The following is a 22,933-nucleotide window of genomic DNA, read 5'->3' as shown; positions in this document are numbered from 1 at the left end:
TATTCGCATCGTCTCAATCGCTACTTGACATCCTTTTCGTCAAAGACTATCGCTACAGAGTTCAATCGTTCAAAATAAACACAACACAACCGTCAACATGCGCGCCTCCATCTTCGTCTCCGCTGTTGCTTTCGCCGTTGCATCGGCCCAGGTACGTTCTCATCCATCAATTCGCATACTATTCCGAATGGACGGCTAACATTCATCCAGGACTCATCCTCCGCTCCCTCATCCTCCATCGACCCGGCTCCCCAGACTACCTACCTCACCCAGACCAACTCTCTCGGTGTCGTAACTGGCATGCCCGCGGCTGATACCTCCATCGCTACTCAGCCTGACGCTGTCACCAGCCAGCCCGCTGCTGTCACCACTCAGCCAGTACCTGCTGACATCCCTGCCGTTGGCCCTGGTGTCCACACCCTCACTCTTGCTGGAACCGGCACCGGCTCTATGGTCAACTCCACCCGCACTGTCACCGTCAGCGCCAACAACAGCACTACCGTCGCTCTTGTTGCCTCGCCTACCAACTCTGACGCCGACGCTACTGGCTCCGGCGCATCTCGCAGCGGTGCTGATGCCACTGGCTCTGACGCCTCTGGTACTGCTACTGGCTCCGGTGCTGGTGCTGACGCTACTGGTGCTGCCGTCAACGTCAAGGCTGCCGCTGGTAGCCTTGTCGGTTTCGGTGCCTTCATGGCTGCGTTCTTGTAAACGCATTGATCGCATTGTTTGTTCATTTTAGCTTCGACGTTTTATTTTTATGAGGATAGCGGTCCTTGAGATACCTTGGGTCTTGCATTAGCATTGCGTAACAGATTTGCATTGCAACACTGCGGCGTCGGCACTGGCATGTGTCTTTGACGGAAATAATGTCTGTTAAGTTTAGTCATGGCTTGGATGAAAACATCGGCCATGTTAGTAGTACCTTTTTGTACATGATGTTGGGAAAATATATCAAACATTTGGATACAAAATGATTGCTCAGACGTTCTTGCTTGTGATGCATCTATCAAAATGGATATTGGTATCTAGCCCTTGCGATGCTAAGACATATCAGCATCGGACGGATCAACCGGCCGTCGGGTACGTTCCGTTCCGACACAGTTGAGGCCCTCGTGACTTGGTTGTTTGCTGTGAACGAAAAGAAGCCGCCGTCAATAAGTTTCTTCGCACATCCAGAAGTATAAATGTTCCAGATCAACTTTCGCCATGACTGACATCCATGCCGAGGTCGGCAAACCTCACTGCCTAGCATTTGCCAAACACCCCGCCAAACATTACCTCACCCAATCTGATTGAAACATGACAGCCACCACTTTCCCCAGACACATCCCTTCCATCCCCTACAGCGATCCCCCAAGTCGCCTTCAGACCCTCGATATCTGGCTACCCCGGCCCCTCGAGGAGACGTCCAAAAATGCCAACAAAGCGATATGGCTAGTCTACATCCACGGCGGCGCATGGCGCGACCCCCTCATAGAATCGCAAAGCTTTGAGCCTACTATCAAACATCTTGTCGCTTCGCACTCGGCAACGCTGGACAACATCGCAGGTATCGCAAGTCTTAATTATAGACTTTCTCCTTACCCCGACCACACAACACAGCCAAGTACACCTGGCGATCCTGAGCGATCTGCTAGACACCCACAACATGTTCGCGACGTCGCGCACGGAATACAACATCTACAGCGCGAATACGGGATGAAGAGATGGATAGGAATAGGACATTCCTGCGGCGCTACACTGCTCTGCCAACTCATCTCTCATGTCGGTCTTACGGCTGAACTTCTTCCTTCCCCGCAACCAGAAGCCTTGATTCTGATATCAGGCATCTACAACCTACCGCTACTCATTCGGAATCATCTTCCGCCTACAACTCCAGAGTACATTTCGGAGATATATAAAAACTTCATCATCGGGGCTTTTGGTGAGGATCAAGCAGAGTGGCAGGCCGTGTCACCTGTTTCGGGCAAGTACAATGCACAACAGTGGCCGGAGGGTAAGCTATTGGTGCTATGCCATAGCTACGAAGACGAGCTGGTGGAGAGAGCCCAGAGGGATGTCATGTGTGTTGCGCTGGATAGGGAGGGGTTCAATATTGTCATGGAAGTTGGGGATGATGAAGACGAAGTCAAGGCTGAAGGAAGAAGAGTGGTCAATGTGCGGGATCTCAAGGGCGGTCATGATTGGATCTGGGAAGACGGAAAGCAAATCGCGATTCTGGCTGCTGAAGCTGTGGAGCGGTTGGTTTAGAATTCGGATTGGAAGTGAAGTGTCGTTGTGTTCGCTATCCTCTATACACATACGAGAAGTGGAGTTCCAAAATGGAAGAGAGAAGACTCCGCGAATGATGCTTGTTTTTGGGTCATGCCCATATCCAATAACCGTAACCCCAATGCAATCGCTTGCTGGTTCGTTGCTAGTTATACAGCGTGGTATAATATACAGTCGTATCCCGTCCCTGCCCCGTCATCGCTCATCCAAGGGTACTGGCTACCGCTTGTTCAACCTCTCGTCCATGACCCTGTTGATCTCGTTGTGCATCTGGTTCGATCCACTCTCAGCATCGTTCAACTTGCTCTGGAGCTCTTGGATTTGCTTGTTGTTGCCGCCCTCGACCATCTTGGACGCTTGCGCCTTTGCTTGGGAAGCATTGACGTTGCCGTATACTGCCATGGCGCTAGCGATCATGCCACTCATATCGCCAACATTGCCCGGAACAACAATGCTTGTGCCCTCCTTAGCCAGGTTGCCGAATGCATCCACGTACTTCTCAGCGACGGAAAGCGAGATGGCGTTCTGTGCTGCGCCCCCGCCTTGAGAGATGGAGCGAGCAACTGCGTCAATACCATTGGCAGTAGCAGTAGCCTTCAACAAGATAGCCTCAGCCTCTCCGTTTGCCATGTTGATCTGCTCAGCCCTCAAGGCCTCAGAGGCCAGAATGACTGACTGTTTCTTTCCCTCGGCGATGTTGATAGCAGACTGTCTCTGACCTTCTGATTCCAGGATCTCGGCTCGCTTTGAACGTTCGGCAGTTACTTGGCGGTGCATGGCTTCGACGACGGGCTCGGGTGCGTGGATGTCACGGATCTCGTATCGGAGACAAGTGACGCCCCAGTCTTGTGCTGCCTCGTTGATAGCGGCCGTGATGTTGGCGTTCAGGTTGGCGCGTTCTTTGAGGACGTGGTCGAGGGAGAGCTGACCGATCTCGGAGCGCATCGTGGTTTGCGCCAGTTGGGAGATGGCGTACTCGGCATCTTCTACACCATAACTGCGACTTGTCAGACCCGCCAGTGGCTCTTGTAGTGTGGTATGCTTACCTGGCCTTGTATGCGTCGAAGACCCTAGTGTAAAGCACACCATCGAGCTCCAACGTGACATTGTCCGCTGTGATGGCACTCTGGCTGGGAATCTCGATGGCATTCTCCTTCAGACTCCGGACATAGGCGATCCTGTCAATGAAGGGTATCAGGACGGCAAGACCCGGCTCCAGTATGCGGTTGAACTTTCCCATGCGCTCTACAATCCATGCTGTTTGCTGTGGCACGAAGCGGATCACTGTGTTTGTCGGCAGACGCTTGCTTGACGAAAAATAAGAGGGAAGCCCGGACTTGGAGTTGGAGCTGGAGCTGCCGAAAGAAGCGAAGACATTAGTCGGATCTGTGGCGGAGTGCGAGTTGAGCTGCGAGAAGCTGCGGACCGACGACGCTGTCAGAACAGTAGCAAGTGGAGATTTTCTTGGGATTGCGAGCCGCCTTGAGCTTCGCAGTAGTCCGGAAGCCGTAGTGGCTGCCAGCCGTGTGCGCGGCGCCATGATTGTGAGATTGGATGCAAGCGATGATGATGATGTCGGGACACGCGAAGCTCTAAGGCTGTCGGCGAATGTCTGCAGTCAACCGCCGACCGCCGCATTATGTAATCTACCTCTACATTGCCCGTCCAGCTTTCTACGCAAACACACAACAGATCCATGTCGTCAACATACGTATTTCATGAATGTTTCAGAGTTATTATGGTCCAATCTGTTGATTCACATTTACAATAAACCTATACAGAGCATTTCCATCCACCCTCAGCTTCGAAGATCTCACCCACCTTTTTGCTTACAGCGAGCAATCGTCTGTCATGGTAGCGAGGCGCAACGAGCGATATGCCGATTGGCATTCCATTTTCGCCTTTGAACCCTGGAACGTTTACTACTGGTGTATGCAGTGCCTTTACGCGTATTAGTCAAGTCTCACCCGCTAGTTTACGGCATAACCTACTGTCCAGATCAAACAAAAAGCCGCACTTCCTGTCTTCTCAATCCCCAACGGCGCCTCGTCTGGCACACTCGGTGTAAGTACGGCATCGTATCTGCCAAGTATATCGTCCACGATCGGCCTTGCTGCTGCGATCTCGTCAAAGGCTTCAAGTTGCGCCTTGCGCGAAATCTTTCCACTGTTCTCAACATGGCCTACGAGCTGTTCCGAGATCTTGTCCTTAGCGACCGTATACTCTGGAAGAAACGCAGTTCGGCCGTCAGAGTTGAGTACTGTCGCGTGCCGATTTGGCAACTCATTCAGATACTCTGGGAACTCAATCTCCTCGACCTCAGCTCCGTGTGCACGAAGGAGCGAGACAGCTTTGTCAAGTGCGGCCGAGGTGCCAGGACCAACGTTTGGCCAGACCATCGTTTTGAGAAAGGCGAACTTCGCACCTTTCACTGTGTAATCTGTTGGAGGCGGAGCATCATCGTGAATGGCAAAGGCGTCGGCGAGGAGTTCCAGGTCAGCCACGCTGCGGGCGTAGAGACCAAGTGTATCCAGAATTAGCGAGTAGATCTTTTGGCCTTCGCGGGTTACAGAGTTCCATGTGGGCTTGAGGGCGTAGATGCCGTTGTACGAGCCAGGACGAATGGTGCTGCCACCGGTCTGCGTACCTAGACCAATAGGTGCTTGAAAATCGCCCACTGCGGCTCCAGATCCGGATGAAGAGCCACCAGGAGTACGCTTTGGGTCGTGCGGATTCCGTGTTTTTGGGCCGGTGGTTGTTGCAGCAAACTCGGTCGTGGTTGTTTTACCGAAGATGAGTGCACCGTTCTTGCGTAGTATCGCTATGGAGCCAGCATCTACTTGTGGCGCGTCGTCGGCATATATGGGTGAGTTGAATTGTGTAGGCATACCTAGGAGATTAGTCAAGTCGGATTGAACGGCAATCCCGGTGGCTCACCCTTGGTGTAGATGACATCCTTTACGGCGATGGCAACGCCATGCAGCGGTCCTCGTTCAGCTGTTGGAATGGCGTCGAGCGCTCTCGCCTGCTTGATAACATACTCGGGATCAAGGTATGCCCATGCTTGAACGGCCTCATCGCGCGATTCGATGCGTGCAAGAAGTGATTTTGCGTATTCTTCGACTGAAGTTTCGCCTGCTTTGATCTTCGCCGAGATCTCGCTGGCTGTGAGTCTGTAGAGATCGGAGCTCATGGTCTCGTAGAGTTCAATGATCTAACTATTTTTATATAGCTGCTACTAGTATGTACGTAGGTGACAGTTGAGGTTTGCTGCGGTGTTATGAAGAGAGGATTGAAGACGTGGTCTCTTTGAGTTGTAAAGTTGTAGTGTCATTAGACGCCGAAGGCAACGACGCGTTAACGATGCCATCGGCTCAAGTGACCCGCATCGCAACAGGCAGCTGTTACATGTCCCGTGTAGGCCCGCTGATTGCGATAGCCTAGTACTTGTCTTACAAGGGTAAGGTACTCACAGTTGGAGCCGATAACGGCATCCCACCTTTTCGGAACGTCGGTTCCGATCGGAACTTCAATTGATCAACATGCGGAGCACAGGTAGAAGTGGCTTCTGGACCTGGTAGCTTGTCAAAGAATCTTACACACGTTCTGGTATAGGCTGCAAAGAAGTAGCACGATTGCTTCACAGAAAATATGATTTCAAGTTATCATGGTTCAGTTATGTAGATGCGTGGATACGATTTCGGCTCTACCGCACTATTTCTCGCTTCTCCGGATTTAGAAGGTAACCTTCGGTGACTTCTCGCCAATCTCAACGTCGTCTCCTCCATCAGTCATAGGAGGTGTTGCAGCGGCATAAATCTCTCCACCATCTCTATCTCCGTCAAAGAAGCCCTCGCGGCCCTCGTTCGCTAGCCATTCCTGTTCAAACGGCGTGCTCTCTCGTCCGACTGGGAATACTCGAGGTTTGACTAAGAGAGTAAGGACGCAGTAAATCGTCGCTGCCGTAAAGAAGGTCAATAGCCAGCCCATACGGTACATATTTTGTGCAGCTGCCGATATGATCTGCGGCTCGTACTGGCCGATGAGTCCTGGAATGCCCATAGTAGTACCAAGTAGCCATGCCACCACGCCACTCCAGTTTACACCGGACCAGAACCAGTAGAGGCCTGTCTTTTTACCATCGTAGCAAGATGGTACGTGTATGTTTCCCTTTCGTGCGATGAAATAATCGACGATGATGACACCGCAAAGAGGTGCCATGAAGATGTTGTAGGAACCCAGGAAACTTGTCGACTGTTAGTATGATCAATGCGAGACTTAATTAGGAGCTTACCTCAAGAAGGCTGAAGCATTCTTCATCAACTGCCACGGCTGCACGACTACACCGAGGATGGCGCAAAGCACCTGGCCACGACGAATGGTAAGCCATTTTGGGAAGAGACCAGTCATATCACTTCCAAATGGAATGGAGTTCGCTCCAAAGTTCGTCGCAAAGACTCCGAGATAGAATGCCAGAGCGGCGAAGAAAATACCCGCACGCGCACCAGCGCCGAAATGGTGGTCCAGAATAGCCTCGAAGAGGTCCCAAATATTCCAGTAGGCAACGCCATATGCTGCCTGCATAGAAGTCGTAGAGGCCATGCCCAAGAAGAACACGATAATGGAGGCCACGAAGACACTGATACCCTGGGTTATACCAGCATCTCGAGGTTTCTTGCAGTATCGAGCAAGATCGGGTTGGTTGACCAACATAGGCGAGAGGGAACCGAAGATGGTATTGATGCCGGCCATGATGCTCCATCCTAGAGGGGTCACCGAGGCAGCAAGCTCGCCTTCGTTGGAAGCAAGGTCCATTGCGCCCAGTCCACCTCCGTTGGCCATGCACCATCCGAATACTGCAAAAGCCGCAATTGGCATAATAAATCCTTTCACCGTGAAGATGTAGTGGATGTGCCTGGGATGGACCCACATGAACGGAAACTCCATTAGCCAAGCCATGAAAAAAGCCAAAAGTTGCTTTGAGGTGACGCTCGCATTAGGAGAAAGAGTGTTCGTAAAGTTCTCCCAAGAGCTACCGAAGATGCAACGGAGCATCACCGAGAGGATGTTCCCAGCGTAGAAGGATTGAATGCCGTACCAGATGATGCACACAATGGCTCTGATGAAGACGAAGAAGTAAGAGCCGTACATTCCCATGACCTAAAGATTGGTGTACCAAGTCAGTATATGTCTCACATGCAGTTCGTACAACGGCGTTACGTACTGATCTTGCGATGACGGGAAATCCGATGTGATACTTCACGCCTGGTCGGGCCATGAGAACAACTACGACCGCAGCAAGGAAAGAGCCAATACAGGCCGATACGAAGGATTGTTGCCATGTCAGGCCGACGGTTACGAGAGCGGAGCCAGTGTTCCAGCCAACAAGGGAGAATTGGTTGGAGAACCAGTACAACGGCAGATTGAACCTTTATCTGTCAGAAGACGCTTCAAAGCATTCGTCGTTGATGGTACTCACCAAGTCCAAGTTCTCTGTTCAACTGGCGTTGGCTCAAGATCTTTGTTGGACCATCTTTCGTCGCCAATTGGGGCATGACCATCATTGCCTTGTGGGGCTCTGATGAAGTCGACAAACGCTTCCTTGGAACGGAAGGGTGCTGCGAACCGATCCTTGGTCGGGAACCGGACTCTTCCCATAGTGCTGTAGTGGTCTGGTGTGATTGACTACTGGATGTTCACAGCCTTCCAAACCATCTTCATGTTGGCGGACCATGGTTTCTCATATGTCGATCGGACCTTACGCCAACTCCAGATCGTTCACGTATCACAGGCATATCGGACCTTGATTGACCAAAGGCATGGCTTCTAGGGAAGCCTCTTTCGGCGAGTTTTTAGCCGACCATGTTGCCATGCGCCCATCAGTTCTCCCCAAGCCTTACAGGAGCACCTACGACGCGATAAACAGCAGGGGTAGAGATAGGAGGACGCTGTACAACTCCGACATGTTTCTTGTTGCGGCGTAGTCCTTCTGTAATCTTTGGAGACCCCAACCCCATGGATGAATGCAGCCGAGATAAGACCACGTGATGTGTCATCTTAGCCTGTTCGGGACAATTCGCGATAAGATACACGTCGGCTCATACATCCCACCTCTTCAATGGACTATCGCACGTGGAGAAATATGGATCTAAACGGTATGGATTCGAGCCGAAAGCTGCAGGGCTGTCACTTTCTTGCCATACTTTCGACGACGAGGCCATGTTGCAGTCCTACCCAGAGAGCCCCGTAAGCCCCTCTACCAGCCAGGGGGTGATAGATTCGGCAGCGGATCCAGTACAGGTATCGAATTCCGCTGCTCAATCTCAGTCAAACTCCACGAGTCCTCCACCCCCTGCAACTAGGAAGTCTCGCGTCGCCTTGGCTTGCAAAAGGTGCAAGCGAAGAAAGCAGCGTGTACGTCACGTCGCACACTGCCTCCTGCGAGAGCATGGGCTAAAGATGATGTAGTGTGATGGTGCACGTCCAGTCTGCAGATCGTGCCAGCGAGCTGGGGTAGCTTGTGCGTATGAGAGGACCATTCGTCCTCAGTACCCCGGCGGCAAGTCTGTGTAGGTTCATCCTGTGGTCTTCAACGTACCTGCGATCTGCTTCTGACTCCTCAGCTATATCAATGCTTTAGAAGAACGAATCGCCTTTCTTGAGGCCCGCCTTCCCGATCATGCTGAGGACCACTATGACCATGGCCCAGAGAGTCTACAGAACACGTCTTCTATGAATGTTGAAGAGCCCGCTCTGGTTCTCCAGCCTCAGCCCAGTGCATCGCGCCGCGAATCCCGAGAAGACTGTTTTTCTGAAGATCTCGAGGGTGAGGATCGGACCTCACTCGTTGACGGCGTTGCCTATCTGTCTTTATGCGCATCTGGAACCACAGATACAACCTCAGAACCTTACTATGTCGGCTCTAGTTCCGGTGCCACCATTGCTCGCATCATCCAGTCCTCCATCTTCCGAAGTTCTGGCAAGAGAGCAGTTACTCAACCCGTGTCTCAAACATGTCAGGCTACAGGAACTTCGAGACCACCTGCCCCTCCTGAATCTACTCATTCCGAAGAAACCGGCGCCGACTTTCCGGATCGACACCAGGCGCGTATGTTGTTTGATGTCTTCTTCGAACGCATACATACGCGCTGGCCGTTGCTAGATCGCGTGGTTTATACAAGACTTTTCGAAAAGCAATTTGTTCGAGGCGCCCTGACTATCATTGAACGCAGCATGTTCCATTTGATATATGCCATAACTGCTCGCTTCCTGTCTCTAACGCGAAAGCCTTGTGGTATAGATTCAGAGGTAAGACCTACTAGCGCAGACTATGCTATGAAACTCACAGATCGCAGCATCATCTTGTTGCAGCTACCGAGCCAATGGACTATATCTTAGACCAGCACAACCTTGCGACGGTACAATTCCTTATCTTGCTTGGAGTACACGGCCAGAGGTCACCTTATGGTGCAGGCGCCTGGTCTCAGATCCGATTTGCAACATCCGTGTGCATCGAGATGGGTTTGCACAGGAAGAAGACGGTGATGGACTCCCCTGCGCACGCAAGGGATGCAGAAATTCGGCGGCGTAATTTCTGGGCGTGCTACTGCCTTGATAGGGTGACTAGTATTGTGCTTGGCAGGGCTTTTGCTATCGCTGATCGAGACATTAATGTCGAGGTATGTTGCCAAACCGAGTTATGGTGTATTCACTGACGCGTTCAAAAGCTTCCTAGTACCAGTCCCGAGTTCTATACTTTGACACATTCAGAAGTTCCAGACTCGGATAAAGCTCAGTGGTCAAATATCGAGCCTTTCATACACATCATCAAACTCGACCAGATCCAGTCACGCATTCATAAGGCAGTATTCCGCGTTGATAGAGATGTCTTCAATGGGACACCGGAACAGCGGGCTAAACTTGACCGAAAGATGGCTGCCATTCGGAGCGATCTGGACGAATGGCTGCGAACCTATCCGCAGACACCGAAGAAGGAAAACAAGATCACCTGGATGTACGATCCGGAAAGCGCATATCTTGACGCACGAGACTTTTATGGTGTTCAGTATCACAAAGCAATGCTGTTCCTTTTCACCGTCTTTCTTCCTACACTCGACACATCAGACATGCGCTTCATCACATGTGCGCGCTCAGCGGCTTGTGTTTGTAACGCATACAAGCGATTGAGTCAGAACCGAACACTGACCTACACTATGATCTCCCTCCATTCGTGTTTCGTAGCTGGCTTGACACTGGTGTACTGCATTTGGCGGGATCGATCTCTCTTTTCCTACGATGTTCTAGAGGCAACACGGGCCTGCTCACAGATCTTGACCATCTTCGGCGAGAAATGGCCCGGTGCCGTCAAATATCGCGACATCTTCGATGCATTATCCGGAAGCTTGTTCAAAACAATTGTCAACTCAACGCCTACTACGACGATGCACGGTAACGGTTCGAGACCGCTGCAGCTTGATATGGATGCAGAGCCTGGTATAACGCCGCGGAGTCGACGAGAGAGTCGCGAACAAGCGTCACACCTTCCAACGTATAGCAACAAGCCTACCATGTCGCATATGGTCACGGACGCTGTGAAAGAGGCTTTTATGGAGGTTGATGAAGAGGCACCCGGCGGATGGCAAGGGTGGCGTATGTTCAACGAAATGGTAAGCGATGATACGACCTCTGCAGCAAGTGCAGCGATGCGATTCGATGGTGTGAGTCAAAATCAGACTGAGATGAGCTGGGATGCTTACGATGGTTCTGGATTTTATGGCGTAGATCCGATCCAAGACGCAGCAATGCAGATGGACACCCGCGGTATGGTGGATGGTAGTCAATGGAACTTCGGAGAGTATAGATAGGCAACTTCATAGCCGTCGCCCTCACTTATATTATTCACAATGGCCTCTTATGTGCCGAAGATGATCCAGGTTCAACATTCAACAATTTCTTATTGACTATCTACGCGAGCTGGCCCTTCTTGTAAGGAAACTGTTCTCTGAAAGACTCTGCTATTTGAGTCCGAGTCGCAACCCAAACCCCTTCCTTCTCTGAGATATACTTCACAAAGTCTTGAAGCGCCTTGAACCTTCCTGGCCTGCCAATGATGCGGCAATGTAACCCGATAGTCATCATCTTTGGCTCACCCGCTTCGCCCTCCTCATACAGCACATCGAAAGCATTCTTCAAATGCTCGTAGAAAGCTCCCGAGCTGCGGAAGCCAGTTCCTTGGCAGTGGAATTTGAAGTCGTTGCAGTCGTAGCTGTAGGGAACCATCAAACAACCTTTGGGGTTTGCGCTACCACGCTCGTGAGGCAGGTCGGTCCAGTAAGGAAGGTCATCGGCGTATGTGTCGCTAGCCCATAGAAGTTCTTCGCCCATCTCCTCATATACTAGCGGAATCAGAGCTCTGCTTTGTGGTGATGGACGACCATAGTACCATCCCTTTGGTGCATAGCCAGCAAGCTTCTTCAATGACGTGATACCATCTCTGATGTGCTGTTTCTCAGCCTCCACAGAGAGGTTGGCATGGTCTATCCAGCGGTAAGCATGAGAAGCGATATCATGGCCTTCTTCCACGCTTCGGATGACAGCCTCTGGTTGTTCTTCTACGGCTGAGCCGACAGCGTAGAGGGTAAACTTCATCTTGTAATCGTTGAACAGCTTGAAGATACGCCACCATCCACGACGGGAACCATATTCGAATTCTGACTCGCCGCTGTAGTCGCGTTCGTTTATTCTGTGTTGCGCTGGGTATTCGCGAAGGTTGATTTCAGAAACTCCATCGCCTTTCATCACAGAGCGTTCGCCGCCCTTTGGTATGTTAACGATATTTCGAGATTTAAGAGTAACTAGACGGCAACTTACCTCCTCATAGTTGATGACGAAAGATACGGCAACCTTGGCATTGTTGGGCCATTTTAAGCCCTGAAGACCCTTCTCCCCGTAACCTTTGAATTCGCGTGGGAAGGCATAGTCAGGTGGTGCGGCATAAACTTCAGGCATGATGAGAGTACTTGAAGACTGGGATGTAAGACTTGGTAATAGAGGATATACTAGATTTGACGTAGACGTTACTCAGGCTTTGCGACGCAAACATATATGCACCATCAGCGAAGCATCTTGCGATAGCCTTTCCTCATCATCTACCAAGCTATCGGCCATTCTCATCCGTGACGCCTTCACGTAATCGGCGACATGCCAGGCCTTGCCGTGCCTCACGATGAGATCTCATTATTGCGGCCGAATGCGACCCACCGCAGTGTTATCAGAAGAATGGAGTAGCTATCGGCTTGGAAAGAACCGCATGTGGAACATTGCCGTGAGGGGGATCGCTGAGATGAGGGGACAGGCCAATCCGACGTCGCCGATAACGACCGACTTTTGTGGGGCTGTACAGGACCTACCTATGTGGGCATACCCAGGGTAAAGCCCAGGTTGATCTGGAGACAGCTTTCTGGTACTTTGATTGTGAGTAATGAGGTACAGCGGAGAACAATCGCGTCCGTGTTCCGATTTCGCTACCCCACACGCTCTGGATGTTCCAATGCAATCGCTGTCGCTTCACTTGTTTGACTGTGATGAGTTGTGGACGGTGCCGAACAAGGGCATGATTGAGGGATTTTAATGATATGCTGAGGAATTGGTGTCACAATATGCTAATAATTGGGTGTCACGGAGAACCTTTGATTGTATGCAAAAATGCTTTGGTGATTCGCTGTCTCGGCCGTGTATCTCATGAGTTCGTCATGTCACTATTCGACTTGAGCAGACGTTGCTTGCTATACGGCGTCTCCTATCCTCGATTTCTCATCAGACATCCTTTGCTTTATCCCAACTTCTTCGCCGTGGATAATTTCCTGTTGAGGCTCATCCGGCGGTATCGTCGGCTGTGCTCCTTCCTCGTCCAGCTTTTTGGGTGCTTTCAGACTAGTGTTACCAACCCAGAATGTCAAAGACAAGCTTAGACCTGAGCACACGGTGAAAAAGATGAAGATGTAGTGTAGGCCAAGCATATACGTGTCGAACACGTCTTGCTTTTGGTCTGGGGAAAGACCAAACTGGTCAAGGTCATACGTTGAGGATGTTAATTGGCTCATCAGATCGTCTGACACGAAAGGCCTGTTCGATAAGTCTCGACTGAGCGTATTTGAGAGGATGACACCGGAGATGACCAAGCCAAAAGCACCACCAATAGTGCGGATAAAGTTACGCAAGCCGGTCGTCACTGCGCGATCCTCTGCGCGACTATTGGCGTACATGCCCACAAGTGTCGGCTGGAGCGTCAGACCAATACCAGCACCTTCTATGATGAGGACAACGATCAACACAGCAAGACTTGTATCTCGGTCGAACAATAATGTGAGGCCATTGCCCAGAGTCCACAAACCAAAGCCGAGCAGGATGCAATGCATATAGCTGCCGACCCGGTTCATGTACTGGCCTGACGCGATAGACGTGAAAGAGGTCGTGATAACCACCGGCAGGATCAAGGCACCGGAAACCAGGGGCGAATACCTGAGAACTGACTGGAAGTAGATTGGAAGGTAGAAAAAGTTGCCGAAGTACGCAAGACCTATGAGGAATGTCTGCAGATATAGTGCCCAACAGTACGGTGCGCGGTACAGTCGAAGTGGCATGATTGGAAGAGCCACAAGTTTCCACTCGTAGAGCACGAATAGTACGCCTAACACTGCACCAATAACAGTGCAAGCGATGAAAAATGGAGAGGCCCATGCGTAGGTTACACCGCCCCCTGATAGTGGAATGAGCAGGAGCAGGGTGGATGCAATGTTCAGCAGCATGCCGCCGTAATCAATCTTTTTGATCTTTTCGAGGTGATCACCAGATCGATGCTTTAGCGGTAGGAAGAATAGGATAACCATGGAAGTGGGCACACTCATAATAGGTATTATCCAAAATACCCACCTCCAAGTCGCCCCTTCAACGATGGCGCCTCCAAGGAAGGGACCTGCGCCGTTTCCCAAAGCGATGATTGCACCCAGCCATCCTAGACAGAGGTGTTAGTATCGTGTGGTTATGCGTAAGCTGGGTTTCTCACCCTGATATTTGCCGCGGTTTTGCAACGTTGTGATATCGCTGACGATAATCATTACAAGACTGTTAATGCCACCGCCACCGATACCCGCAATGGCACGTAGGACAAACAGCTGCACTGCTGTTCGCGCGAAGCCACACCCAAGGTCTCCCAGAGCCATCAACGTAAGACTAATCAGCAACAGATTCTTGCGACCAAAGATATCGGATAGACGGCCATTGATCAGTTGGAACGCCGTCGATGCGATGAGAAACGATGTACCGATCCATGATGTTGCTGTTCCAGTGTTCAAATCCACAGCGATTGCAGGCGTTGCTGTTGAAACACTGGTTTGGTCGATAAACGAGACGAAGAGGCAGACTGATAGAGCTGGAATGGCGATTCGGAGTTGGGTAGATGTCATGGTGTTTCTTTGGCCGCCAATAGATGCCGCATCACTATCGTCGTCATCCTCGGCTTGTTGAATGGTAGGCGAAGCGGGTGGACTGTGAAAGCTTTTCGTATGTGTTCCTAGGTTGTCTGGCTCGTCGTCTCTGGATGGTTTCTCAGCAAGAGTATGGTCAACGCATATGTTCTTTTCTTTGTCGAGCTGCATCGAGTCCGTCTCATAAACGGAGGCCTGTTGGTCTCTCATCGTGGTATTCTTCCGGGATCGCAATGAGCCTCAAAACCATAGCGAATCTTCGGACGGGTATATTAGGCACAAGATCAACGGCCCCAAACATCGTGGCTAGCGTTGAAGCTGGACGTGGAGCTTCGGGAGGCTGTCCGGGCGGGACGGGGCCTCGCAATGACGCCTATTGACACCTGCAGGATCGGTACGTATTTTCCCCTCAGAGACATTGCGAGAGTAGCCAGTTACAGCTAAGCTGTCTACGCGCGTGGCAGAAATGCTGACACGCTTCGATGGCGTAGGTGGCATTGCGGATGAAAGCAGCCGGCGGAGGCAGGGACGCCAAGTGGGTCGTTTTAGCATGGCGACCTCTTATCGGCACTTTTTCAGCCGACGCACCTCCAACGCCTGATCCTTCGTTGATTGCAATTCCCATTGATATCGGATCAGAATGCTGAGAATGGCACTCCAAATGTGCAGCCTAATCTCGGCATCACGGGTGAGCCTGACAAATTTCGTGTGTCAGGCGGGCTACGAGCTGCTGATAACAAGTACAGCAATTCATCGTTGGGTCCTAGCTAACGTCCATAATACGTGTGATGGTCCACAGCTACACAAGTACCAAACAATAACGAAGTATTGATATAGCGAGCAAACTCGGTTTCAGCAAGAATCACCAAAGCTTGCCCATCTTTCAAACAAAATCAGTATCGCCTGCCGAGATGTCACGACTTTTTACCCCATTGATAGTCGGGGATGTTAAGCTAGACCATCGTGTCGCTATGGCACCGTTGACCCGGTATCGTATGGACGATGACTTCAAAGCGACGCCCATGAGCAAAGGTATATGTACTGCTATCGTCGCAAAGGAACGGTTTTAACAGACTGTTCTAGAGTACTATGAGCAAAGAGCATGTGTACCAGGAACCCTCATCGTCAGTGAGGCAATCATCATCTCTAGGAACGCTATTGGATGTCGGAACGCCCCTGGAATATGGTCGCAAAATCAGATTGATGCATGGAAAGATATCACAACAGCAGTACACGCCAAAGGCTGTGCGATATACTGCCAACTTTGGCATCAAGGCCGTGCTGCGAAGCCCGATACGCTAGACGAGGAATGTATTAAGATGGTCTCCGCCAGTGCGGTCCCCATGAGTCCTCAAGATCGGACACCAGATGCGATGACCGAGGAGATGATCTGGGCCACGATATCAGATTATGCCTCTGCAGCTAAGAACGCGATTGCTGCAGGATTTGATGGTGTCGAGATACACGGTGCTAATGGGTATCTACCGGATCAATTCTTACAGACGACCTGCAACCAACGGACAGATAGTTGGGGAGGCACTATTGAGCAAAGAGCGCGATTTCACCTCGAGGTAACCAAGGCAGTAATCGCGGCTGTCGGCACAGAAAGAACGGCAATGCGTCTAAGTCCTTACAGCGACTTTAATGGCATGCTAATGGACGAGCCCGAGCCGACCTTCAAGTACCTTACGGAAGAGTTAAAGAAACTAGGCTTAGCTTACCTCCATCTTATCGAAGCCCGCATTACCGGCAACGACGATTCGGAATGCGGAGGACAGAAGACTGTGCGCTGGATGGTTGAACTGTGGGATAACGCAAGTCCAGTCATGCTAGCTGGAGGCTTCCTACCCGATTCGGCGAAGCAGACTGTTGACGAAGCATACAAGGACTACGATGTCATCATTGCATTCGGAAGGTACTTCGTCGCCAACCCCGATCTTGTCTTTCGCGTCAAGGAGAGCGTACCGCTAGTCAAGTATGACCGTTCAGTTTTTTATACCCCGAAAACACCAAAGGGATACATCGACTACCCGCACAGTGCGCAATATCTGAAATCCATGGCAAAGGCTTGAGATAGCTCTTTTGTGTAGTAATCGCATTATACCAACCATATCGTGTCTCTTCAATTCTTACTCCGCAAACGCCTTTGGCAATTCCTTCCAAGCGTAAGCTCGCGAAGAAGCTCTCCCTTTCTGAACTGCAAATTGACACTAGAGAAGGAAGGTACTACAGAGGTATAAATCAATGATGCTACTCAGTGTTGCACACAGAGTATAGGGTGTGCAACAGTTCTCCTGCTGTATTCCCAAATGCCATTTTGACATCAGATTCAATCTTGACCCATTCGGTGAGTCGAGGTAGTGATTGGTTTGTTGTTCCAACACTGGTAGTGCATCTTTTCTCACCCCGAGACCTCCAAAAAACCATATTCCAGACGCGGCAACCAAGGTGCTGACTTCGATGCCGTACTCTTCGATCCTCCTAGGTTTTTCCTTTCGAGGGCTCACTAGGGCCTCGAGCTCAGGATTTATAAGGAGAAGCTTCTTTCTTCCATAGAAGTTGTTTCTCCTCTTAAGACGTCTTCCAAACGTTACAGGTTAGCCTCCGCCTAGCTGAGTAGGACTGTGCAGGTATCGCACTCACTTGTAAGTGATTCTCTTCTTCTATAATAATCATTTCCTTCTGAAATGGTCGGGATAGATATCCTTAGATGAGTCGATAATGTCTGTGGGGTCAACCCTTCTCACAAGTCGCTCTCGGCGTGCACATGTAAGTAAAAGTCCTCCTTCTAACTTATGTTTACACCACATAATAGTGCTCCAATTGGTGCCTTGGAGGCTTGTTCTCGATGTGTTAAACTGGGAATCCTACCTAGGTACCCAGACGTACCCACGGTCTCGATCATCTTCCTGTTCCTCCGCTGTGTAGCGACCAGGACACGTTGTAAAACGAACGAAAACGCTTGGATCCGAATGGCCCTTGCGAGTTTGCAAATGTGTTCCATCCATTATTAGTTCTTTCATTTCGGCTATTTCAGGCCATTTTATGTTGGATTCTAGTGGCGGTCAGCGTTGCTCGGCGAGCTTTCCATCATTCGTTACCCACTTTTGTCATCCTCGAGTACAAATAAGATGTCAAACTTTATAGATGATGATTCGTATTGCTCTCTAATATGAAGCAACAAACGAAGGTTTTCAAGCAAGTCATACTCTTCGTCTCCGTGTTCTCGAAAATGGACCCATGTGACGTTTACATGCCGAAGGGGTGTGAAATATCCTGCTTTGCGCATCGCAAGGATACCAGGAAGTTGTTTGTCAGCTCTGACGTCTAGAGCACGGAGCCATTCGATGTGCACGTGTTCGATGCCTTGCGGGAAGAATTGTAGAACATTTCTCTGGCTTCTATCTGGATCAGAAACCAGATACAAAGGAACTCTAAGCGATTTCAAGTGTGTCAAGTTACTGAGAGGTTCGAGCTGAGCCAGACGGTATTTTGCCGGCGAAGCACCATATACTACTCGACACGCGACGGACAGGTCCTCGAGACTCTCAGAGTGATCATTCAACGCAGAAACAATGCTCCCGAACCAGCGATCCCCAGGACGATGGGGCGTAGGAAGGGTGCACTCAAACCGTTGTAAAGCTTTACACGTACGTATCACCTTCTTGACCATGTTCTCAGAGACATAAGGTCTGATTAGCGAGAGCTTAGAAATAGGCGACGAGCGTATAGGCCATCTCCATGGAACGTTGTATACGATGGAGTCGTTCTCGTCGGTGAGAAATGGGGGCATTGCCCCTGGCGTATTTGGTCTGCAGCCCCATGAGCCGAGGGTCAGATCATCTAGGCTAGGCAGAAGTAACAAAGGCAGAACGGATGCTGTTGACATGACAGGCGTCGAGTGGAAATCGACGTATAGAGTCTTTAGATGTTGGAAATTGTGGCGCGCTGGTGAATGTCTGCCCATGATCTTCCTACCAATTCCCTCAAGAAGAAGACAAGGTCCACCGATCACATTGCATGACGGCAATCGAATCCATATACGCTCCAAGTTAGGCAACCAAAAAGCCGCCAAAGCGAAGAAGACATCCTCGCGATTGGCGAATCGTTGTTGACAGAGTCGAGAAGATTTCGCATCCAGCCCAGTCAACATCCACAATTCTAGGAAACGTTTCTCTTCATTGCCTTCGAACTCAGGCCAATGGACCAAGGATTTCATAGCAGGTTGCTTTTGCCGAAGAGCCTTGATGTGCAAACGAATATCAGGTTGTGATAGAACATGTTTCAGAAATTTCCATGACCATTTCAACTTGATGTCAGCTGGAGGGCGGTCTATCGACTCGTAGAGCAATGGTCTCGCGATACTATTTAGTTTCTTCGAGACGCGACAAAGAGCAGCAAGGGCAGGCATTCGGCCGCCGTCGGCTGGTTCTGTCCAGCTCGTGGGACCTCTAAGTTGGCCCACGATGTGTAGGAGCAGCTCGTCGGGAATATCGTCCATGGTGGTGGTGAGTCGAGTCGAAAGTGTCGGTGAAGATGTTGAGGATGGGAAAGTAGACCAGGATGACGCCGCCTAGATACAGGAAAGATTGACGTTAGACCATGCTTGCGGAGAGCGATGTTGAAGAACTCGAAAGAAATAAATGATCATCACGTCGTCATACTCTTTACTTTTTGCACACACTTGCTCCGGCAACACCCTCTCGGCAGCGTTGGCGGCAGCGGCCAATTCCTCTTATACCCGCTCACAAGGGCAACTGCACTGTGGAAAAGACTTCAGCAGGAGATTGAAGAGCACATGGGCATGGATGCGATTGGCAGCAAGAAGACAGGCGGTTAGCAGAGGGCGAAACGTTAGGTTCCTCACTAAGGCTAAGCGAATAATTGTCCTGCTTGCAGGGCTGCGCGTGTACTCGACTTTGGTTACAACTGCGAAAGAAGTAAGAAACTAGAGACACAGAGTGAGTGATTGTCCACAACTCAAACTAAGGAGAAGTCTAAACCCAAGGCTCTTGATAGTGATTCCTGTGCGTTCCTGCAGGTACTTTGCGCGGCCAGGGCTTTTTTGCCAACCGCGTGGCACGTCGTCAGACGCGAAACTCCCGCGAGCTTATGTACGGACAGCCGCTACCCCACGCCCATGCTGTCGGGCCCGCTCCCCGCCACTACACCTCGAGCTCTTTAGGCGCTCCTCAACTACTACCACCACAACCACCAATATGTCCGCCAAGATAGACCCAGAAACGCTCAAGCAGTACCTGGCCGATAGCCCGCCTTCTGTCGTGCCTCTGGCCATCAAGCCCCACTTTGATGCGCTGACGGACAAAGAGAAGCTCTATGCCCACCATCTCTCAGTGTAAGACATGTACATTCATCGGCTGTCTGCGACATGGCAATTGATGCGTATCGTAGAGCCTGCTTCGCCGGAACACGCGTTGTCCTTCGCCAAGTCTCCCCCGAATCCGAGCACATCTATGACTTCATCGTCGCTCTCCACAAGCACACCAAGGGCGACTATGCTTCCCTCGCCAAAGACACCGGTCTTTCACAGGAAGAGATTGACGCATACCTCGATTACTCAGCGCAGTTCCTAGGCAACCTAGGCAACTTCAAGTCCTTTGGCGACTCCAAGTTCGTACCCCGCCTCGACCCCCGCCAGCTGAAGGCACTCGCGACCGCATCCAAAGACACCCTAGCCATCTACGACAAGTTCAAGGACGCCATATACACCGGCAATGACGTAGGGAAGCTGCACTTGGGTTATCCCGGTGCAGGTCACATATCCACCTACTACCCTGATAGTCCCGACATCACCAGCGAGCAGATCTCCAGCGTGAGCGATTTCCTCGAAGGAAAAGGATTGCTTCCCGAAAACACAAGGATCAGGAAGACCAAGGACGGTTACGAGGTTCTCATTGCGTCCGCTTCGGACAGCCCAGCGGCAGAACAACGGGACTTGAAGGAAAGCGAGTGGACAATGGACGATGGAAGCAAGCTGAAGCTGGTCTTTGGTGACTACTCCAAAGAGATGGACACCATTGCATACCATATCGAGCAGGCAAAGAAATACGCAGCTAACGACCACGAAGTTAAGATGATGGAAGAGTACTCCAAGAGCTTCAGGACAGGATCACTACAGGCCTTCAAGGAGAGCCAAAAGGCCTGGGTACAGGACAAGGGCCCTCAAGTAGAATCCGACATCGGCTTCATCGAGACGTATCGCGACCCACACGGCATCCGCGGCGAGTGGGAAGGCTTCGTGGCCATGGTGAACAAGGAGCGGACGCGCGCCTTTGGCAAGTTGGTCGAGACAGCCCCACAGTACATTCCTCTATTGCCGTGGGACAAGTCTTTCGAAAAGGACAAGTTCCTCAGTCCGGACTTTACGTCGCTCGAGGTGTTGACGTTTGCGGGCAGTGGGTAAGTCTTCGTAGTTTCCATCGTCTCGCCACTCATCTAACACCAAACAGCATACCGGCCGGCATCAACATTCCAAACTACGATGACATTCGGCAGAACTTTGGTTTCAAAAACGTATCTCTTGGCAACATTCTTTCTGCCAAGGCACCCAACGAGAGCGTTCCATTCATCAAAGAGCGTGATCTAGCAACCTACCAGAAGTACCGAGATCCTGCCTTCGAGGTCCAGGTCGGTCTCCACGAGCTGCTCGGCCACGGATGTGGTAAGCTGCTTCAGGAGACGGAGCCGGGCGTTTTCAACTTCGATAAGGAGAACCCTCCGATTTCACCCCTAAGCGGCCAGCCAATAAAATCCTGGTACAAGCCTGGCCAGACGTGGGGGTCGACATTTGGTGCTATCGCTGCTTCCTACGAGGAATGCCGCGCCGAGTGCGTCGCTATGGCGCTCTCTTGCGAATTCCCCATACTGCAACTTTTCGGCTTCGGTGACGGCAAAGCCGACATGAATAGCGAGGCGGGAGATGTTCTGTTCACTGCATACCTCCAAATGGCTCGTGCGGGTATTGCAGCTCTGGAGTTCTGGGATCCCAAGAGCAGGAAGTGGGGTCAGGCCCACATGCAGGCCCGCTTCTCTATCTTACGCACATTCCTCAATGCTGGTGTCGAGTTCTGCCAGCTGGAATGGGAAAAGGACGATCTCTCCGACCTCACTATCCGCCTTGAGCGCGATCGCATCCTAGATCTAGGTCGCCCTGCCGTGAACGACTATCTCCAGAAGCTTCATATCTACAAGGCAACTGCGGACGTTACAGCCGCGAAGAGGATGTATGACGAAATCACCAGTGTCGAGCCCTTCTACGAGAATATGGTCAGACCAGCTGTTCTGAAGAAGAAGCAACCGAGGAAGGTGTTTGTCCAAGCAAACACAGTCGAGAAGGACGGAAAGGTCGATCTGATTGAGTACGAAGCTACTAACAAGGGCATGATCCAGAGTTGTGTGGATAGGGAGTATGTCTAAACATGCGACTGTGGGCATGAGAACGTTCAAACAACCCAATTTTGGATGCTTTGAGAAGTTGTATGCACAAGGACACGAGCAACATATAAGAGAAAAAATAACAGCCGACCGAAGAGTCTGGACTTTACGATTCGTCTCCTGAAGATTTGGTCACCACGTGCAAGTGGATAATGAACATCCATATCCACCAGAGTATTGTCCGCATCATTTGTGTCATGTCATTTGAGAATCGGACGAGCCGCGCGCGTAAGTATTCTTCCGACGTATGACAGACGCGGAGAGCAGCTTCCGTTATGCGAATTGCGAAATGAACGAACACGCCTTGAAGTGGTACACCTGGGGTAGCCTTGCAATGGCTGCAACGTCATCTTGTCAAAGATGATGTCGTCACAAGATGATTATAGTAGGGTATGTGTTTTGACTGGAATACTGGTACCAGACACAAGGACTCCTGCTTGTTATCGGGCAAAACATTGCCGAGATTTGCTTGGGCTTGCTTGTGGTAAGTCTTAGCGCCGGCATATGGTGCGCTAACGTAGGTCAAAGTGCGGAGAGACGAAACGTGCTAGCCCGTCACATATCCGCCCTACCCGTTTCCGAAGAGAACGCCGAGGTTCACCTTATTTTCCACCGCTCAAGCGCCATCTGTATATGAAGATAAGTCAACTGACCATAACCTAGCTCAATGCTGGTCGCAAAAAGACGAGTAGCTACTATAGGATCTAACGATTATGTGG

At 50.9% G+C, this 22,933-nt stretch overlaps 10 protein-coding genes across 10 annotated transcripts; 5 read left to right on the top strand and 5 right to left on the bottom strand.

The window, feature by feature from the left end:
- Positions 1–97: 97 nt before the first annotated feature.
- Positions 98–711, top strand: AA0111_g6237 (hypothetical protein; the record flags this gene model as incomplete). The annotated part of the gene is made up of 2 exons (XM_028652437.1): positions 98–151; positions 211–711. 2 exons carry the CDS (start codon positions 98–100, stop codon positions 709–711), a joined length of 555 nt encoding a protein of 184 aa, XP_028506213.1.
- A 591-nt stretch (positions 712–1,302) lies between these two features.
- Positions 1,303–2,253, top strand: AA0111_g6236 (hypothetical protein; the record flags this gene model as incomplete). The annotated part of the gene is made up of 1 exon (XM_028652436.1): positions 1,303–2,253. One exon carries the CDS (start codon positions 1,303–1,305, stop codon positions 2,251–2,253), a length of 951 nt encoding a protein of 316 aa, XP_028506214.1.
- Positions 2,254–2,493: 240 nt separating this feature from the next.
- AA0111_g6235 (Uncharacterized protein) lies at positions 2,494–3,814 on the bottom strand (the record flags this gene model as incomplete). Its single annotated transcript, XM_028652435.1, has 2 exons — positions 2,494–3,271; positions 3,321–3,814. 2 exons carry the CDS (start codon positions 3,812–3,814, stop codon positions 2,494–2,496), a joined length of 1,272 nt encoding a protein of 423 aa, XP_028506215.1.
- Positions 3,815–4,047: 233 nt separating this feature from the next.
- Positions 4,048–5,467, bottom strand: AA0111_g6234 (hypothetical protein; the record flags this gene model as incomplete). The annotated part of the gene is made up of 3 exons (XM_028652434.1): positions 4,048–4,215; positions 4,266–5,164; positions 5,212–5,467. The coding sequence occupies 3 exons, from the start codon at positions 5,465–5,467 to the stop codon at positions 4,048–4,050; spliced, it is 1,323 nt and encodes a 440-aa protein (XP_028506216.1).
- A 542-nt stretch (positions 5,468–6,009) lies between these two features.
- AA0111_g6233 (hypothetical protein) lies at positions 6,010–7,932 on the bottom strand (the record flags this gene model as incomplete). The annotated part of the gene is made up of 4 exons (XM_028652433.1): positions 6,010–6,520; positions 6,569–7,434; positions 7,499–7,703; positions 7,754–7,932. 4 exons carry the CDS (start codon positions 7,930–7,932, stop codon positions 6,010–6,012), a joined length of 1,761 nt encoding a protein of 586 aa, XP_028506209.1.
- Positions 7,933–9,656: 1,724 nt separating this feature from the next.
- On the top strand, positions 9,657–11,138 carry AA0111_g6232 (hypothetical protein; the record flags this gene model as incomplete). The annotated part of the gene is made up of 2 exons (XM_028652432.1): positions 9,657–9,953; positions 10,002–11,138. The coding sequence occupies 2 exons, from the start codon at positions 9,657–9,659 to the stop codon at positions 11,136–11,138; spliced, it is 1,434 nt and encodes a 477-aa protein (XP_028506210.1).
- Positions 11,139–11,238: 100 nt separating this feature from the next.
- Positions 11,239–12,282, bottom strand: AA0111_g6231 (hypothetical protein; the record flags this gene model as incomplete). Its single annotated transcript, XM_028652431.1, has 2 exons — positions 11,239–12,090; positions 12,145–12,282. 2 exons carry the CDS (start codon positions 12,280–12,282, stop codon positions 11,239–11,241), a joined length of 990 nt encoding a protein of 329 aa, XP_028506211.1.
- A 776-nt stretch (positions 12,283–13,058) lies between these two features.
- On the bottom strand, positions 13,059–14,969 carry AA0111_g6230 (hypothetical protein; the record flags this gene model as incomplete). The annotated part of the gene is made up of 2 exons (XM_028652430.1): positions 13,059–14,287; positions 14,339–14,969. The coding sequence occupies 2 exons, from the start codon at positions 14,967–14,969 to the stop codon at positions 13,059–13,061; spliced, it is 1,860 nt and encodes a 619-aa protein (XP_028506212.1).
- A 761-nt stretch (positions 14,970–15,730) lies between these two features.
- On the top strand, positions 15,731–16,831 carry AA0111_g6229 (Chanoclavine-I aldehyde reductase; the record flags this gene model as incomplete). Its single annotated transcript, XM_028652428.1, has 2 exons — positions 15,731–15,791; positions 15,843–16,831. 2 exons carry the CDS (start codon positions 15,731–15,733, stop codon positions 16,829–16,831), a joined length of 1,050 nt encoding a protein of 349 aa, XP_028506056.1.
- A 3,147-nt stretch (positions 16,832–19,978) lies between these two features.
- Positions 19,979–22,196, top strand: AA0111_g6228 (putative dipeptidyl peptidase 3; the record flags this gene model as incomplete). The annotated part of the gene is made up of 3 exons (XM_028652427.1): positions 19,979–20,115; positions 20,172–21,179; positions 21,230–22,196. 3 exons carry the CDS (start codon positions 19,979–19,981, stop codon positions 22,194–22,196), a joined length of 2,112 nt encoding a protein of 703 aa, XP_028506055.1.
- Between the last annotated feature and the right edge of the window lie 737 nt (positions 22,197–22,933).

The sequence above is a fragment of the Alternaria arborescens genome (genome assembly GCF_004154835.1).
Source record: "Alternaria arborescens strain FERA 675 chromosome Unknown contig_13, whole genome shotgun sequence".
Lineage (NCBI taxonomy): Eukaryota > Fungi > Ascomycota > Dothideomycetes > Pleosporales > Pleosporaceae > Alternaria > Alternaria arborescens.
Note: the sequence above shows the minus strand (reverse complement) of the source record. Positions and strands in the feature narration are given on the sequence as shown.